The following is an 18,232-nucleotide window of genomic DNA, read 5'->3' on the forward strand; positions in this document are numbered from 1 at the left end:
CTGGATATGTTTTACGAGTGAACTTTGCATGTTACTGGAGTATTCCACCACAAGGTTTTGCAACTTTTACCAAACACCTTTGCAACTTTATACTCTTTTCATTCTTCATAACATCTAAGCAGCCACATGCTCATGCTCTCTCATGAGTGTATATTACAGTGTCATCTACATATAAGATAAATATTGTCGGTAGTTTGAAAAAAATAAATATCTACTCTTTTCTGTACATTATCATATTTTGTTATACATGATGTTTTTATCTACATTTCTTTCTATACACCTAGGCCGGTTCTACTACCTGATCCATCCCTCTAAACTGACCTATGACGAGGCAGTCAGAGCATGTCAAAAAGATGGTGCTGAGATTGCCAAAGTCGGCCAGATGTACGCCGCCTGGAAGCTGCTGGGTTATGACCGCTGTGACGCTGGCTGGCTGGCCGATGGCAGTGTCCGTTATCCCATCTCCAGCCCCCGCCGGCGCTGCAGTCCTACAGAAGCTGCCGTCAGGTTCAGCGGCTTCCCTGACAAAAAGCACAAGCTGTATGGAGTGTACTGCTTCAAGGGCCACAACTAAAACACAAAACGGACATACAAACAACCAGGGCACACAGACGGCACACATAAGCATGTACACACAAATACACACACGCACATACACACACACACACACACGCACGCACACACATACACACACACACACACACACACACACACACACTGGTGATAGAAAAAGAGACAGCAAACGCATCCAAACTGTGATAACTTTTTCATGGAAACCTTTTTGACATTACTGTCATGTCATGTTGCTTTGTAATCTTGGAGCCGATACTCTATAAGGGGTTGGATTACACATATTATTTAGTAAATAGAGTGCTTCAGGGATGATGTGTTTAATAAGCCAATGCAGATGTTAACATCACACTGGTTCCCTCAATAAAATAAAATAAATAAACTATTGGATTTTACCATTCATTTTATGATTATTGTTATGAGCTCTTTTAAAAACAAAAGTTCATGATACATGTTTTGTTCCCCTATGAACATTTTCAAGTTTAAATACAATCCCCATAAGTAATATGCTAATGTTAGGGTATAAACCAACTACGTCATGTACACACAACTTTAACAACACCAAGCTTCCAACTTGTTAGACACATAACTCTTAGAAAAATCCTGGAGTGTGTGTGTACTGATGTAATTTATTCATGAAATAAAAAAAATAAAAAAAACAGACTTCAGGGCCAGGGTACTGGTAGTGTAAAAATACTAGCTTATTTCTGGAATATAGGACTCATTCCTGCAGCACTCTATGCATTTGAGAGGGGTGGGTTGATAGGGTGGGCTACAGCCATACTGTCATTCTAGAATGGACTAGTCATGTTAAGTAAGAAGGAACCACGCATATAAACTGAGAACAATGTAACAGCAAAATGTCTTGGAATGATACTTTGGGCACTTATCTTGTTTTATTCAAGACCAGGAACAACTGCAAGCCATGAAATGCAGCTGAAATGAGGCTTCAACAGAGGTCGCTAAGATCCTCTCAAACTTGTCAGATAGGACTACAAGCCTAGCACAACCAAACTGATCGTTGCTGTCCATTCCTAACAAGGTGCTACGACTGGTGCTTTGTACTTCATCATATCATCCAGCGTTTTAGTTTTTTATACAAATGTGTTGGACCAAATCAGTCTCATCACTAAAATTATTAGAAAAGGGAACATCCAAATTTTAGCATTGCTTGTTTTCTAAGTATGTAGAAAGTGATTATATGAAGATGTATTTCTGTAATGAATATTTTTTGATATACTGTCCTAATATTTACATTTTATTTTATTTTATGTCTCTCTGGCCAAACTATCCAAGTCGCTTTGGTTTACATAAACAAAAGTGGTAAAAGTACAACAATCCACAGTCCTAAAAGAAGACGTAGATTTTGCACTGAACATAAAGAAGTCATCTAGAAAAGAGAATGAGGCAAACAATAGTTCATCTTATCTGGCAATAGAAGATGTCTTGCAATATGAGGAAAAGCATTGTGTTGCAGAATAATTACAATGAAGTAGACCTTTGTGGCTGTATCTCTGTTTGGCTTCAACTTCACAGCATGACGTAGCTTCAACAAGAACACAGCAAAGTAGCTCTCAGTGTAAATCGACACACTATCTATCTAGCGCCTTGATAAACTGCTATTTTCGATACAAAGACTGTAGTTTCTTATAGTGAATGAGCAGAGCCAAAGCTTTAGACCCGTTTGTGACCCCAATGCTCCAAACCTAACTCTACAAATAAGTAACAGAATGTTACACGTGCAAATCTGAGAGGGACAATAGAAAAAAATATGTTATTTTACCTGTTATGCCGTAGTGGGATGTCTTTTAAAGGGTATTTTTGTGTCAGGACAGATTGGATCAAAATGTTAATATTGCTCATAAGACACATTTGATCTTTAGCAACTTTGTCAACAAAAACTTGTGTTGATATTTTTTCAGCGTGAAAATTATGATTGAGCAAATCAACAATAAAAAAGATATGATTTCAGCAAATGTTAATAACTCAACAATAATCTGGTATGTGGATGAATGGACATTAGTTATTTTGAACATCATAGGTGGAATGACACTTTGTAGCTCTTGATCGCTCAGCTGCCCATAAAGTCTTCAGATGATGATGTAGTGGAAAGCAAAGGGAAAACAAATTCATGGATTAAGTGCACAAACTGAAAGATTTAAAGGAACAGCAGAATCTGGGATAACCCATGAAAATTGACAGGACAGCACATCAACATTTATAAGAAGATAAGCCAAGTATCAATATCAGGGGCTGTGGCCTAGACTAAAATCCCCTAATTGTTTGTTAATACAATGAAAGAAAGGGACAAAACCTGCACTCGAATAAAAATTGCTAAACAATTAATAAGGTGCCAGCATTAACACTGCTCTTTCTGGGCAGTAGACAATGTTGAAGATTTAACCTACTTCTGGGTGACAGGTAAAATAAATAACATGTTGTTTTTTACAGAACAAACACTTGTGATAGAATCACAGTGTAATGTACAGAGCGCTGAGGTCACTGATGGGACTAAGCCAGGTTCTGAGTGAGCATGCTTTTCCTGGCGGCAACTGGCAACCTGATTGCTATCTCAGCTCTGAACTGGCCGACCTGTCTCTGGCTCAGCGACAAAGCATCCAACCTGCAGTGGCCTGCTGAAGGAGACAGAAATACAATACATTCAAAATACCAATAATTACTGCATGGAGGTCCTGAGGGGTTCTTCCATCATAGGTTATCATTAACGGTGCACATTGATCTTTCTTAGCACACCCAGTTCGAACTTGAACAGACGCTGGTTCAGGTCATCCACCTGCGCCTGGTGAAGGGTGTGCAGTGAGTTTCCACGCTGAGAAAACAGCTCGAAAACAAACCATAAAACTATGACTGGTTGTTTTTACATTTCAGTTTGAGTATGAATTAAACACAAGATGTAACGTTATGTTAATGGTAATACATAAAATTAATTTACAGGCGCAGATTGAGACTCATATCTGTCTGTTGATGATAACTACAGCTTAGCATTGCATAAAGACTAGAAATAGATGGAAACAGCAAGTGCCTCTAACGCTGACTTATTAACTGAACTTAATCAAAATGTAGGTTGTTTTTAAGAAAGCTTTAGAGATGCTATCTGTTTCCCCATTGTTCAAGTCCTTATGCAGAACTAAGCAGATCACGCTTCATAGTTCAAAAAGTGAATAAGCATATTTCACTAAATGTCATTAAAGATATAAAGAAACAGCTAATCTTTTGCCTTTATTTTGTGTATTGTGTGACTAACTTTTCTCATCAGGAGCTAAGTTCATAACTGCCCCATACAAGGGACCCAAAGAAAAAGGACAATAAAAGAATACACAAACTGTCTCTCTCTCTCTGTCTCTTTGCACAAGACTGACTGAGGTCACCTATCATCCAAAAATACATCATGCCATTTTATGAGACATCCCAAAATCAAATAAAAGTCAGCAACATTCATGTTTGGCTGAAATCGACTTTAGGATGGCTGTTGGCAGAGAGAGTGCAGGTGCAGTTCCTGTGTAATGCAGTAATGTGCTCAACGTGTTTCCAAAGGGAGTGGTGCTGCTTACACAAATGTTTTCCTGACAGAAACACCAAGGCCATTCATGGTGCTGCTTTCAGTGGATATTGCAACTGAAATACAGAATGTTGCCAAAGCACATAACGGTTTAAGGAACTGAGTGACGACATTGTAGGTGACGTGTTGGGTTTTTACGTTTGTAGAAGGCTGTTTGTTTTACTGTAGCAGAGTAGGACAACTCAGGTGTCAGATAACCATTTGTTTATACAGCGCCAAATCATAACATACATGATCTCGAAGCACTTTACATCCGCATTCATTTACTTCAAAAGCCTACAAATAAGCCAATGTAATGTTTATATTATTTAACATATAGTTATTGATATAAAGGTGAAAATATATTTCTACCTTTTATTAAAAATAATCAAATATTCAAAGCTAGCAAGTGTTGTGTGTCAATCTTCAATACATTTTTATTTGTATAGCCTATACTCACTGTAGCAGCCGATTGTCAAACAGATAAACGTATCAAATCAAACTTCGAATTATACTAATCAAAGGGCCACTGTTGCACCATGGGTTGTGGTGTACGCGGATGGGAAAAACATAGTGTCCAAACAGATGTCCAGTTTCTGCGAAAAGCGTGGTTTATTTAACCAAACAGCGAGCAAACAAAGAACAAAGAAAATTCCTGTGCCTCTCCCGCTCCGGTAAAAAACCATTTGCCCACCCAGGTGCATGCTGGTCCCTTACCGACAGCCTACCTATATAACTTCAGGTGCCCCCCTATCGTGCCCAAATGAAACAAAACACAAATAATAAACAAGAAACACCTAAAGTAAACAAATAATAAACTAGAATACTAATAGAAATCTAATCATAATGAAATCAAGCAAATTGACTGAGAATAACCAAAAAACTAAATACTCACTAAACAAAATAATAAACTAAACAGCACTAAGTACTACAACTAAATAAATAGCTCCAACACTCACAAATCATTTGAGTGTATCACCTACATGCACCGGGCTCTTGCACTTCCCATCCCCATTAATCCTCTGAAATAAAACTGTGTGTTTGGAAATATACCAATAATAATTTGGGATGGAAACTGCCTCAAATCAGTGTTAACCACCCAGATCAAGAAGGAAATAATTGAACTTATTGCAAGGCTCTTCATTCAAATACTGTGATTCGGAATAAAGCTGCACAAGAAGAACAGGTTGTGGTATGAGTTGGTATTATTGCACACACAGCTGACAATGACAATGAAACCAGGATGATGAACATTTTACAGTAACTTGACTGGAAAATGACAGTAACATAAAACATAAGCTCTTGTGCCACAGACACAGTAAACCCTATCAACCACAAAGAGTAGAAAAAGAACCTTTAAAAATGGACAAACAATATATAAAAAGGAAAATGTATTGAGAACATGAAAAAATAAACTACCTAAAATGTGTCAGGATCAGTTACAAAATACTGTGGATGATGTTGCCTCTATGTGGCTTTTTCACATTCCCATATCAGTTGAGTTAAAAACACAGGTCCCACATGTGCACCAGAAAGCAACAAACTACATGTAGCTGAGAACGCTAACAAAACCCAGCATAAATATGTAGAACATTTTCAAGCGAAATATTCTCAAATACCCTCTGCAAAATAAGAGGCCCTAACAGCTCGAATGGCTAAGGTTGCTAAACAAATGCAGCAAACATCCACGACGGCAGCATGGACTCTTGTAAATGATGAGAAGTTCTCTCTGCAAGACACAGCATGACAGTAAACAGAAAGGAAGTAATCCTAACAGAACTACTTCCTATGACCTTTATTTGATATCACAGTCCATTCATAGGTTTAAAGTATACAATAAGTTAAATTCATATGGCTTTATATAGTATCTATATTATATATCCTATGATTAATAGCCACAGCACAAACATTCATAATAATATACCGACCTCTCTTTAGCTCTGTGTGCCGCTCTTTAAATCTCCCATCTCTCCTTTAAAAATCATTTTCTGTGTTAAAATATTTTGTACAAAAAAACTACCAGGGAGATAAACTGGTAAAAAAGAATTGTCATAGTAATCAATACAGCCCAAAACTAGACAATCTGAGGATGTTTCATGATAATAATTTAAAGTGATGAATTCATGCTTTTTTATAGTCTATCAATAACATTATAACTATTCTCAATATTGGACGAGCTTGTATTAAAGGGGACATATTATGAAAATTCCACTTTTGTAGTGCGTCTACATGTTAATTTGGGTATCTGGCACGTCTACCGTCCCAAAAACAACTCAACTCCCGCGATTTTTTGTGGTTCGTCTATATCAGACCTTCAGCGTCGATTGGGATTACGACCGAAATATATGTCATGTTCCAACCATGAGATGGGGGGCGGGGCACTCTAAACAGGTCTATCTAAGGCGGGCTGTTTTAGACAGTTTAAAAAAGGTGCTGTTTTGAATGATCCTTGTGGTATTTTGACCAAAATATGTTACAGACATTCCATTAATACCCCAAAGAACCATATCAACTGTGGTAAAATGGGCATAAAATGGGTCCTTTAAAATAAAAAAACAAATATTTCAATGAATAGTGTGTTTTGGTCTTGAGACTTCCACTACTGCTTAAAACTTTAATCTTGATGATGTTTTCCTACACCTGACATCTATTGCATGTCTGTCCGTCCTGGGAGAGGGATCCCTCACATGTGGCTCTCTATGAGGTTTCTACGTATTTTTACCCTGTTAAAAGGGTTTTTAGTAGTTTTTCCTTACTCTTGCTGAGGGTTAAGGACAGAGGATGTCACACCATGTTAAAGCCCTATGAGACGAATTATGATTTGTGAATATGGGCTATACAAATAAAATTTGATTGATTGATTGATTGATTATTTAGTATGTGCAGAATCTTCCCGATATTAAAGGTACCTTGTGGGGATTTAGACCAATAGTGGCACATTAGCACTATGGAGCAACCGGTTTACAGAGTTTTGTTAGCATCTTGTCTCTGTGTCAAACGCCACCATATTGGCCATTTGGAGCTGGATCTGGGTATGAAGTATCCAAATTATTCATGTACTAAACCAACCATGATTCAGTCTAAGTTTCAACCATGATGTTTCGACTTGTTTTTATCAGATGACTAACCAACTACAATTTTACCGGAAAAATTTTCACTTCAACATAAATCAGTGTGATTAGAACTACCTCAAATGAGAGATACCGTCTTTGGGAAAATTTATTTAACGCGTACTGTGACTTTTTGGTCTCCCTTCCATTAACATGGAGGAGGCAGGATTTATGACCTACTCTATACTGCTGCCAGCCACTAGGTAACAATTGAAACACTTTGGCTTTACTCTTGGGGAGCTGCTGTGTTGTCCATCTTTATATGCAGTAAATATTTAAAATTTATTATTCGTCTTGGTAACAACCTGACGCCTACCTTACCCACAATTCAACTCGACCACTGACATTTTGTCTGTAAGTTTGTATGGCTAAAATTACATATATTAACTTATCTTATGGAAAATGGACTTTTGTGACCTATCCCAATTTTGAAATAATTTGCAAACATCTCACGTGTAAGCTTTCAGAGGTCATGCATATAAGATGGGGGTGTTCAAATGGACTCTACTTATGAACTATGAACACACTGATCTCATTTGAATGCGGCAACACAACAAAGGTGATGAGTATTTTAAAGATGAGTAGGAAAAAATAGTATTGTCATTAACATGCAGAGTTTCTCAATTCTTATACCTGAGTGGCCAAAACAAATTTTTAAGGTCCATTCCCTTCCCTTCTAGTTTATAGCATTAGGCCTCACAGATCATAATAATTGTTTTGAGAAAAAATGAAAGTACATATGTTATATCTAAATATGTTATATATCTTTGCTGGTTCATAAAAATACAAAAACACTGCGTACCATTAAACTAAGATTTTTCCAGACGTCACTGGGTTGACATAGTGTGTTCAGATTCTCTGTCTGTTCAGGAGAAAGTGAATACAGAACAAAAATCTGATCTCACAGACCAGCTGTGTGGTATCTGAGGATTAAGTTAACCACACAGTCACATGATTACAGCCCCTTCCTCTTAAGAACATTGTGGCATTATAGAAAGATGTGAAATAGTCTGATTTAACTTGTTGAATATACTAACTTCTCATTTGTGTTACTGTTCAGATCCTGGAGTATTTATGGACAATTTGCTGGTAAAACATCCCCCTTTTTCATTTCGGAGCCATTGATAGACAGCTCAGTACACCGCTCTATCTGTCTATCGATGAATCTGCAATGTGTTGGCAGGCCTGCTGTGATTGGCTGTCGCAGCATAGCTGATTTATAAAGCCCCAAACCGAATCAGTGTCTCATCTGATCTTCCCTCTGTGTTTGGACATGCAGTTCCCTCTTCTCCTTCGGCTGCTCCTGGACTCGCTTCTGAAAAGGGTTCCAGAAGCTCTGCAGGATGCTGTAACTCTGCTGTTGCTCTTGGTTTTGAGTTTCTTTCTGATGAGTCTTGCTGGGATGAATGCTATGGTTATGGTGGCTGTTTTGCTGCTCGCTGTTGTTGTTGTTGTTCCGGTGCCGGGGAGCCAATGACTTGTGGTAAGTTGCAGCTAAGACAAAAGATGTATAAGAAGAGAGATCAATAAGTGAGGACACTTCGAAACTTATACTTGTAATAATGAAGGAAAGTGCTGATACAGTACATTGTCCTATTGAGATACTCACGGCTGGTGCAGGTGACTCTGGGCGTGTCCCATTGGCCGTTTGCACGGCAACGTATCGTAGGGGCATGTCTCTGGATGAAACCCTGTTTACAGTGATAGCGTAGCAGGGAGTTGATCTCATATCGAGGCTTCATGGCCCCAAACACTCGAGTGTCTTTCACCACAGGGGGCTGTCCACATGCAACTTTTTTGAAGCAAACAAAAAAGATAAATTAAATCAGAATATTTTCAAAATGTCAAAAGTAGCAGTGGGCAGTCTGCCCAGAGCTAACTGGAGTTCAACTTTTCTAAAATCTGATCTGGAGAGCATCAGATTTAAAAATTATAAGTGACTGAGGCAGCTTTTGTTAGTTTTTTTGCATAAATATGATAGAGCTGAGTTCTCATCTTGTTGCTAGTGAGGACCAGTCTATGTTTCCATTCGGTCAGTCATTTGAAAGTGTTAATGTGTAACTTTTCAACATTTTTTTCAAACTAGACCTGTGTTTTTCATGTTGTTCAGTCGCGTTCTTAAATAATATTGTGTTATATTATATTTTCAAACTTGTTATTCAAAATAACGGCGCGTTTCATTTGGTCACTTGCAGTGGCAAAACCTCTTTGTACATTTGTCAGTGTTTCATTTTATGATCAACTTTAGATCTTGGTGGATTTGAATTACATATTTTGACCAGATGAAGGATTTCAGTCATCAGATGGCTGGATCTTAAGTTATCATAAAGAAAAGCTGAGGAAACCTAAGCAGCAGCTCGACTTACAGCCCTTCACAAACGTCAACAGGGTCAGAGAAATCTTATTTTGAGACTTATGTGTGTTACTTCATGATCATACCTGTTCCCTTTTTGCAGGTGAAAGTCAGGTGATAGTTGCAGGGCACATCGTTCCACTGTCCTCCTTCGTGCCAAATCATCACCACACAGTCTTCTCCTGACTGGAAGAAGCTGTCCGGCTGGTTCGGCCTCCAGTGGTCGTATTGCTTTCAGAACACAATTTGTTTGTACTACTTTAATTTGCACTGTAAAAAGGTTTAAGTCAGTACCTAATACCTCTGAACAGCCTTAAAAATCTCAAAACTGGGTCACTATTTCATCATATGCTGAAACATAAGATGATTTTCACTACAACCCTGCCACAGTTTATAGAGCTCAAATATACAGAAACATATGTGTAAGGACCATGAAATCCCTGCCTTTCCCCATGATGGGATGGTGTTTTTCATCACATGTGGCTTGGGTGTAAGTCATTGAGAGACCAGAGAGTGGTGCTCCTGAGACAACCATCACCACAGCCTCAAACAAACTAAAAGCTTCCTGGGGCTTAAATCCACAGATACGATTAGTTTGTGTAGTTTGAACAATTAGACATGACCATGAAAAAGAGAAAATTAACACACTGACTGTCTGCATGTTGTTACCCTGTACAAAACAGGAACTCTACTGTATTCACACATAAAACTCTTAACAAAGTTCACCCCAGTAAGGGTGTGCCCCTATTCTGAATGATAACACATTACAACAACAGAGTCACCCAAGTGTCAGATTTCAGTCCCTCTCATCATCCTCCATTTCCACTGCATGCTTAGCACCTTAAATAAGTCTGAAAAGAAAACTTGATAAACTTCAACCTTGTCTGCTTCTTTGAAAAAGAAATGGAAAGTCACCACAGTTATTACAATTCATGCTGAAGAATGAAGGCCTACACCAGATGTCATGACAATCCATCCAATGGTGGTCGTGATATTTCACCCGAAACCACAATTGTCAACCTCAGGGTTCCATAACGGAAAAGTCAGAGGATTAACAAATAAGCCAGATTCATCCTCTGTTACCTGAGAATGTCAGAACTCAATTTCTTGGCAATCCATAATAGACAGTGACTCAGTTTAGTCTAGATCAGTGGTGTCAAACTCATTTGGGCCAATCCAGTAAAATCATAGCATAATGGCTTCGTACACCCCTGTTTTTTTTCACCGCTGCCGCCACGACCCTCCGCCCTGGACAACGTCGCGTCGCTCAGGGTGGGTGGGTGTGACGCCGGCGGATACTTACATGAAACTCACATAACACAAGGCCAACCCGTCTTTGAACACGGACCTAGGAGTCTGACGCATGCATTGAAAGTGAAAGGTGAGGGCCGGGGCGTGCGCCGGTTGAGGTGGGATTCCAGCCCTCCGGGGCTCCGTGCACACTACCGCGTACCCCCTGAAACACTTCACATACTCCGTGGTTTTTGAACACTTTGTCTTGTTTGTCACTGACCGGCGGCTTCACAGGAACGAGCTCTGATCTCACTGTGCGTCTCTCTGAGCAAATGAGTGGGGGGGGATCCCCGGGGCCTGAGTGTGTGTGCTGTCTGGGGACAGTGTGTGCTGTCTGGACACACACACACACATTTGCCGCTACTGGTATTTCATGCTGGCCTTATACGATGATGATTAACAAATTAACGTGAACGTAAGTTCACTGTTCGCGAAAAATATGCGCGACAAACACTGTACAGGGCGCCGCTGCAGAGCCGCGGGTTGCGACCCCTGGCCACGGCGAAAGAACAATTTTTATTTACTGTTCCACCGTTAAAAACATTAGTTCCGCCTCAAATTTCCCCCTCCCGGTCGCGAGCCCCACCTGTTTTGCCTCTGAACCCCACCAATTTGAGAATCACTGGCATAGAGTGAGATGGCCTTTTTTTATTTTTTATTTTAAATGAGAGCATGCCTTGCAACGGGCGGGCCGAGCTGGACCCCCTGGCAGGCCGTATCCGGCCTGCGGGACGTATTTTTGACACCCCTGGTCTAGATGCAAGAGGACCAATGACATTGCCATCGGAAGAGATAGAGCAGACACAGTTGACTGCAGACCACTCTGTTAAACTGTGTGATTCTCTTACCATTGGCCGGCCATCAGTCCACCTGAAGTCCCTCTCAAACATCTTGTCATTGAGGCCAATCCACTGGTAATCGCTGCCCAGACCTGCAGAGCAAAACACACCAGAAACTAACTGTGAGTTTGCATTGATGTAACTCGGACAGGGGGAAACATGGGGAAGGTTCTAATGTCAGAGAGCAGCCTCCACCTTTAGCAAAAAAGCAGCTTGTTAGCGGCTACCTGGACGCATGGGATCAGCATTATCCCCCTGCACATGCTTTTGAGGAGAGTTTGTTTGTGCTTTGAACATCAGGGGCAGAGGAAAATAATCAAGGGTGTGAACAAATGATGGAGAGCTGGAAGCAGAGGAAATGTTTGGAAACTGCAAAAGCCCATTTCTTCTCAGTCAACAGCTGAACGTCAACATGTTGAAAACACAAAACTTTTTTCATGGAAACTCTTTTTATCCTCTCTGTTTAAACAAACTAGGTTTTATTACTCATTCTATCTCCCTGACACTCATCTGTGGATTACAGCACAGACCTACACAGCATTGATGCTTTAGCTCTCCAAAACAGTTCTAGACCTGCTTCAGAGATGCATGTTTACTGAGTTGTGTTTATCAATGGTAGGCACAAAAATAGAGTTAATATTTTTGTATTATCTGACATTGGATTTGGACCTGGAGTGTCGACATTAGCTTAGCTTCTTAGTATAATTCAATGTCCATAAGAATTGTTTGGAAGATTATGTTAAGGAATATTATCTATCTTCTATCTATAATGACTGAGGATGCCGCAACACAGCTGTGGCTCGATTGGACCATAGATATATATATAAAGGCTACATGTCTTGTCCGCGTTGCCGGCCAACGGAATCGAACATCCGCACATGGCGGCCATCTTGCCAAAGGCAGTTCGCCCACCCATAACAGTGTGTCGGTAGTTGTACATGTACTTTTTTAATAAAATACAAAAAATAATTATTGAGGTATATTTGTAAAGGGAAATCTTGTACCTATTTTAGAACAATATTAATTTTTTTGTTAAATAACATAATTATTTATAAGTATACAATGTCATAATTACATCTCTGACATTTATAACAAACCAAACCGTTTAAAAATCGATTCAAAAGTACATATCACTACAACACAATGTTATAGCGAGCCGCCTGTTGCAAGATGGCCGCCTTGTGCGGACATTGGACTCCGTTGGTCGAGACATCTAGCCTTTATTTATATATCTATGGATTGGACTGCGCCAGAACCTCAATGTGGACTTACGATTGACGAACAGGTGTTCCTCCTGTGACAGGATACTGGCCAGGTGGGCGCCATGCAGCCGGCACTCCCTCTCAGCAGCGTCCCAGGTGCGACGGTGTGTGAAGTACTTATAGCAGTGGGACTGGAACTTCTGCCAACCAAATCCACACACCTCAGTGTCTGAGGAGAGGGACACAAGGAAAGGAAATAGTGAAATAACTGTGTTGCTTAATATTGAATAAAGTTGTAATAACACCATAATTTAACAAAAACATACTGTTTCTATTCATCCAGTGGTTAAGATTTTATTGTGTGATCCTGTACTAATACAAACAATAAGCCTGCTGACAGCTGTATTGACTCAGCAGTGGATTTCACAGTACTTAATGATACTTTGTATGAATGAATGAATGTCTCCAATGCAGCTCCAGCTTAGCTTTGGTTGTCCACTAACCAAAAGTTATGTGGTTCAATCTATAGCACCTTCAGTCAGCGTTCTGAGGTGTCGTTGAAATTATACTATGATTTGATGATAGAACCTTCACTGAGAATGTTGCACCTATCAACAAGTCATGTCACCACTGGTCATTTCTGGCTGTGACTACTGTTAACATTCTTCTGGCAAGGCTGCAGCACGAACAGTTAAACACCCGCAAATGGTCCAAGGTGGAGCATCACATCTGATCTTCGTCCAGCTTTAGAAAGCTAATGTCACTCCTCATTTAATTATAATCTGGCCCTGCTCAGACCTGGCAGTGACAAGAGTTTCAAGTGATCTGATCACTAGTGGACAGCTCTAAGTACAGAGGTGCATGCACCCAAGAAACATTGACACATTTGAGATCTGTTCACTAAGACCATATTCAGAGGTGATCTAGGACACATGAAAGCTCTTTTAACTGATGTCCTCTGTGTAAGTTGAAGTAGTCTACTTATTTTTATCCAAGTTGGATGAAGATGTTATTTCTTCTCTAACACTAAACGTAACCCAATCTGAGGAAGGGTTGGGTATTCATTTCTATCAGATGGAAAAAACATTAAAGCTACTAATTTGATTTGTCTGGACCACACCAAAGAGGAGGACCAGTCCTTATTATATACATGTCTCCTTCTTGAGACTAGTCATGGGAAGTGCACTGCTGCCTCCCACCAGTTAAAAACAACAACCTATTTAGTCTCTGCAAATGGGAATGATGCACGTGTTTGTTTACATGTATAAAGGAGAAGGAAGATACAATCAATAGTGTTGATTGGAAACTCATGTAGAGATGCGCTTTCTTGCCAGGTTTGCACTGACGAACAAAGAGCTGTGCCACTGTGATCAGATTAGAAACACATGTTAATACAAATAAGCACAGAGCCTCAGCAGGCTTCCTATTGGTGCTAACAGAGTTAACTCTAGCACAGCACCCAACTACCTCAACTACCTCATGCATGTGTATGAGACCTCTGTTCCATATGATCTGCAAATGAAAGATGACTAGTCCTACTGTCACTATGAGGAGGGAAATCCAAAATGTCTGAATTGATTGGACTCTAGAGCACTTTCTCAAAAACGAAAAAACAATTCCAAGCACTGTACACTTTATTTTCCTGAATGCAGCTGCAACATTATGGCACTTTGACTTGAGGCCTTTCTCAATGACTTCACCTTAATTCTCTCTGAACTGTAGATAATTTGTAGGTCACTTTGGCCAAATTAATAAATAGATGTAAACAAAACACGGCACAAGCGCAGAGCAAGTTGCACTAAACAGGCAAACAGACCCGAGTTTGTTTGAACCAAAAAGGTCACAAAGAGCAACTGGCTTGCAAACTCTCGATAATCAACAAATGAAAGATGTGCACACGTTCTCTGATTCAGAAATGTTCTAGTCTCGATGTGGTTGTTGGTCTTATAGTGTGTGATGAAATATAATTCACATTCTGTGTAACAGTCCTGTTTGGAAGTGTACTGTCACTGTAGTCCACAGCAAGTTGGTTTGGACCCACATTGTTGTAACGTTGAGCCTATTGCATGTGCACAACAGCTCTGATTTGTTTATTTCTCATCAAACTGTTGTTCAGGCCAGAGAGAGAGAGAGAGAGAGAGAGAGAGAGAGAGAGAGAGAGAGAGAGAGAGAGAGAGAGAGAGAGAGAGAGAGTCTGGGACTGGAGGGCCAGCTGGGGAACAATGGCCCCTCATTGAATAAGCTCAGTGACATACAGTTGGACTTCATTAACCCTCACAACTCTCCAGTTGTCTGCAGGTCAAACACACACACACACACACACACATGCACATGCACACACTCTTACACACAGTTCAGGCAATGACTTTAAACTATATAATCAGCTCTCTGCTTTGGCAGGCTCAGTAAACAATGGCTGCTTTGTATCAATGGCTTTAGGATAATGTGCATGCCAATAAAGCTGTGATGGAAAGTTGCTGTCAAGGCTTTGGGATATTAGCTATCATCAGCCCACTTCATCTTTACAACTCCGCTGTGTAGCCACCTGGAGGGTCAGGTGAGGTCTCCATGCCCACTAATAAATGTGGAGCAGTAATCCATGACTCTCCCTCTGGTTGTTTGAAAGTCACACAGCACTATTCTGACATAAAGAGGGAATTGGTTGGGTACAGAAGGCCAGCCCAAATAGTGCTTCTTCCAGAAGATGAGGGGGAGCCTGACTTTAATAAAGAGTTTAATAAGTCTGAGGCAGTATTTAGCCACACAGCTGCAAAAGCTTTCTGCCAAAATAATAAAGCAATTATCTGTTTCTTTCTCCTTCTTTCCACTGGGAGAAAACTACGAGAGGTCTGCTCCTCTGTCTGCCAACTACTGTAAGAAGACACAGTGTATAAACTACACAGGGATTGTATTTACATCCAAGTTGCATACAACCTTTAAATGGATTCACATTGATGCACCCTGCTGACTGGGACTTCCAATTCTTGTTTATACTACTTTTGGTAATGGAGTGAAAAGAGGATTGAAAACACTACATTAATAAATAAAAATGTTCAGATTCAGATATATTTAAACCAATGCTGATCAAAATTAACTTCATTAATAATAATTCATTAATAAGTCATTAATAATTATACATTCAGTATGAGGTAGTATAAATCTGACAGAGACCTTTCTGCATACTGCATAGTGACAGTAGATACGTTTACTTTTCCTTCTGGTTATATTCTACTTAAACAACGCAAAACCTAAAATTTGTGTCTTTTTCCCCAGGAACAATAAAGGGAGCTTTCAGTCGGTTTAATATGTGAATTTTATAAATATGTATGAATATATTATGCATAAAGCTGTTGTTTTAACGGTAAATATGTGCTCAGTCATTCAAGTTTAAAAATTAGGTCAGTGATAAACTTGTACAATGGACTTTTACAATCCCTTGCCAATTAAAGCTGTTACTAGAATAACTGAACTGATGCATTAGCCATTATTTTAATGTTACCCCATATAATAACAATTAAACTGTAGCATGTAAAAGAGGAATGTGGCCTTATCATTTCCTATTCTAACATAATAACGTCTTACTTCTGCCCATAGAAAAACATGAAGACATTTTACATTGTCAACCCCTTAAAGCTGGTGAATTTTCATGGAAAATATTAATCCCTGGAGTCGACTTGTTGGCCTGAACCTCAATTAGCTGCTGAGTAATGACAGAAATGTTGGACGAGGGGCTGGAACTGATCTGCTGAGGAGCCAACGCCCAGTGCTGCAGGACAGCTGGAGACCAGAGACTGTCATAACCTAAGACTACATTATGTATCCACCTGTGTGCACATAGATACCTACTAAACATAATAAGATCTCTAAGAATATAGAATATAGGTCGGATACAGTATTGTAGTTTTGCTTATAATCAGTGATAAAACAGCAACGTCAACAACAGTAAGTGCCATATGATAAAGAAACCTCTACATATCTCCTTCACAAGATGTTAAAAGAAAAAAATGAAATCTGACCCGAATGCTTTGAAGCTTTGAACATTGTATTATAATCAGTGCTGTCAGTTTAACGCGTTATTAACGGCGTTAACGCAAACCCATTTTAACGCCGTTAATTTTTTTATGGCGAGATTAACGCAGAGCTGCCAACTGTCACGCTTTAGCCGTGTGACACACGCTTTTGCATGTTGGTGGTTGACTAAGTCACAATAATTTTTTAAAACATCCTCGTATCAGGCCGTCATGAAGTACAAGGAGCTGGCGAGTGTGTGTGTGCGTCTGTTTGTGTGTGTGTGGTTCCAGATAGCGCACCGTAGCCCCGCCCCCTGCACCCGCGCACTCGCTCACAGAGACACGGTGAGATCAGAGCTCAGTGACTAACTGCTTCTTAACTATGGAAACAGTGAAAACAGAGAGTTTCTCTGGTCTCAGCTGATCAGAGATCAGCGCCGCAGCTTTTCGATAAGTGCAGAAGCTGCAGTTGGTTTCTCCCGAGCTGCAGTATCTGTGTTCGCCTCCAGTCTGACCTGCTCTCGCTTTTTGTTTTAATATTTCGCCAACTAAAATATATATTTTTAAACTACTAGGCTGCAGCTATATGTTTTTATTTATTTAAAAACAGGGTACTTTTTATTTCATACATTTCCCACAAATATGGGGAGGACTCAAATAGCCCTACACAGTTCTGTGTTTAATTTATTTCTAAGTAGGCCGACACTTGCCTGTGTATTTAGTTTGTTTGTTATTTTGTTGCTTGTCTGTTTGAGAGGCCTGACTGCTATGTTCAAAGCAAACTTGAAAAAAAGAAAATATTAAGCCATGGTTTAACTGCACTTGTTTACCTGAAATGTGCACTTTATAATTTTATTTTGTAGCGCCCTGTTTGGCAATGTTGTTTTTCATTAAAATAAAACATTTGCATAAAGCAAGCCAATCCACTTGTCCATGTTGATAGAGCATTATAAAAAAAAAAAAAAGATGGGGAAAAAATAAATGGAGGGACATTTAGAATAGATACAAATTTGCGATTAATCGCGATTAATTTTGAGTTAACTATGACATAAATGCGATTAATCGCGATTAAATATTTTAATCTATTGACAGCACTAATTATTATGAATAAACTAATCAAACATTATTCAGTATACATCAATATTAATTATGAATAGCTATTTTAATATTAACAATAATTGTGTGCATCACATCCTCAAATTATGTTGCTAGCATTGCCACTGGGACAGTAACATGACCATGTGACAGGGTTAAATATTTCAACTAAATTTGTAAGATGTGAGAAGTGTGTTGAAT

At 39.5% G+C, this 18,232-nt stretch overlaps 2 protein-coding genes across 3 annotated transcripts in view; one reads left to right on the plus strand and one right to left on the minus strand.

The window, feature by feature from the left end:
- The window catches only part of LOC133975557 (hyaluronan and proteoglycan link protein 1-like), a 47,347-nt gene extending 43,433 nt beyond the window's left edge, over positions 1 to 3,914 (plus strand). For both annotated transcript variants that reach the window (XM_062413536.1, XM_062413537.1), the window contains exon 6: positions 285 to 3,914. In XM_062413536.1, the coding sequence (XP_062269520.1) occupies positions 285 to 574 (290 nt within the window). In that variant the 3' untranslated portion in view covers positions 575 to 3,914. The remainder of the gene's footprint in view (positions 1 to 284) is intronic.
- A 701-nt stretch (positions 3,915 to 4,615) lies between these two features.
- The window catches only part of LOC133975288 (versican core protein-like), a 30,929-nt gene continuing 17,312 nt past the window's right edge, over positions 4,616 to 18,232 (minus strand). The window contains exons 12-16 of the mRNA XM_062413206.1: positions 12,997 to 13,155; positions 11,734 to 11,816; positions 9,679 to 9,823; positions 8,849 to 9,031; positions 4,616 to 8,733 (exon numbers count right to left, since the gene is read on the minus strand). Coding sequence (XP_062269190.1) covers positions 8,477 to 8,733; positions 8,849 to 9,031; positions 9,679 to 9,823; positions 11,734 to 11,816; positions 12,997 to 13,155 — 827 coding nt within the window. The 3' untranslated portion in view covers positions 4,616 to 8,476. The remainder of the gene's footprint in view (positions 8,734 to 8,848; positions 9,032 to 9,678; positions 9,824 to 11,733; positions 11,817 to 12,996; positions 13,156 to 18,232) is intronic.

The sequence above is a fragment of the Platichthys flesus genome, chromosome 19, assembly GCF_949316205.1.
Source record: "Platichthys flesus chromosome 19, fPlaFle2.1, whole genome shotgun sequence".
Taxonomy (NCBI): domain Eukaryota; kingdom Metazoa; phylum Chordata; class Actinopteri; order Pleuronectiformes; family Pleuronectidae; genus Platichthys; species Platichthys flesus.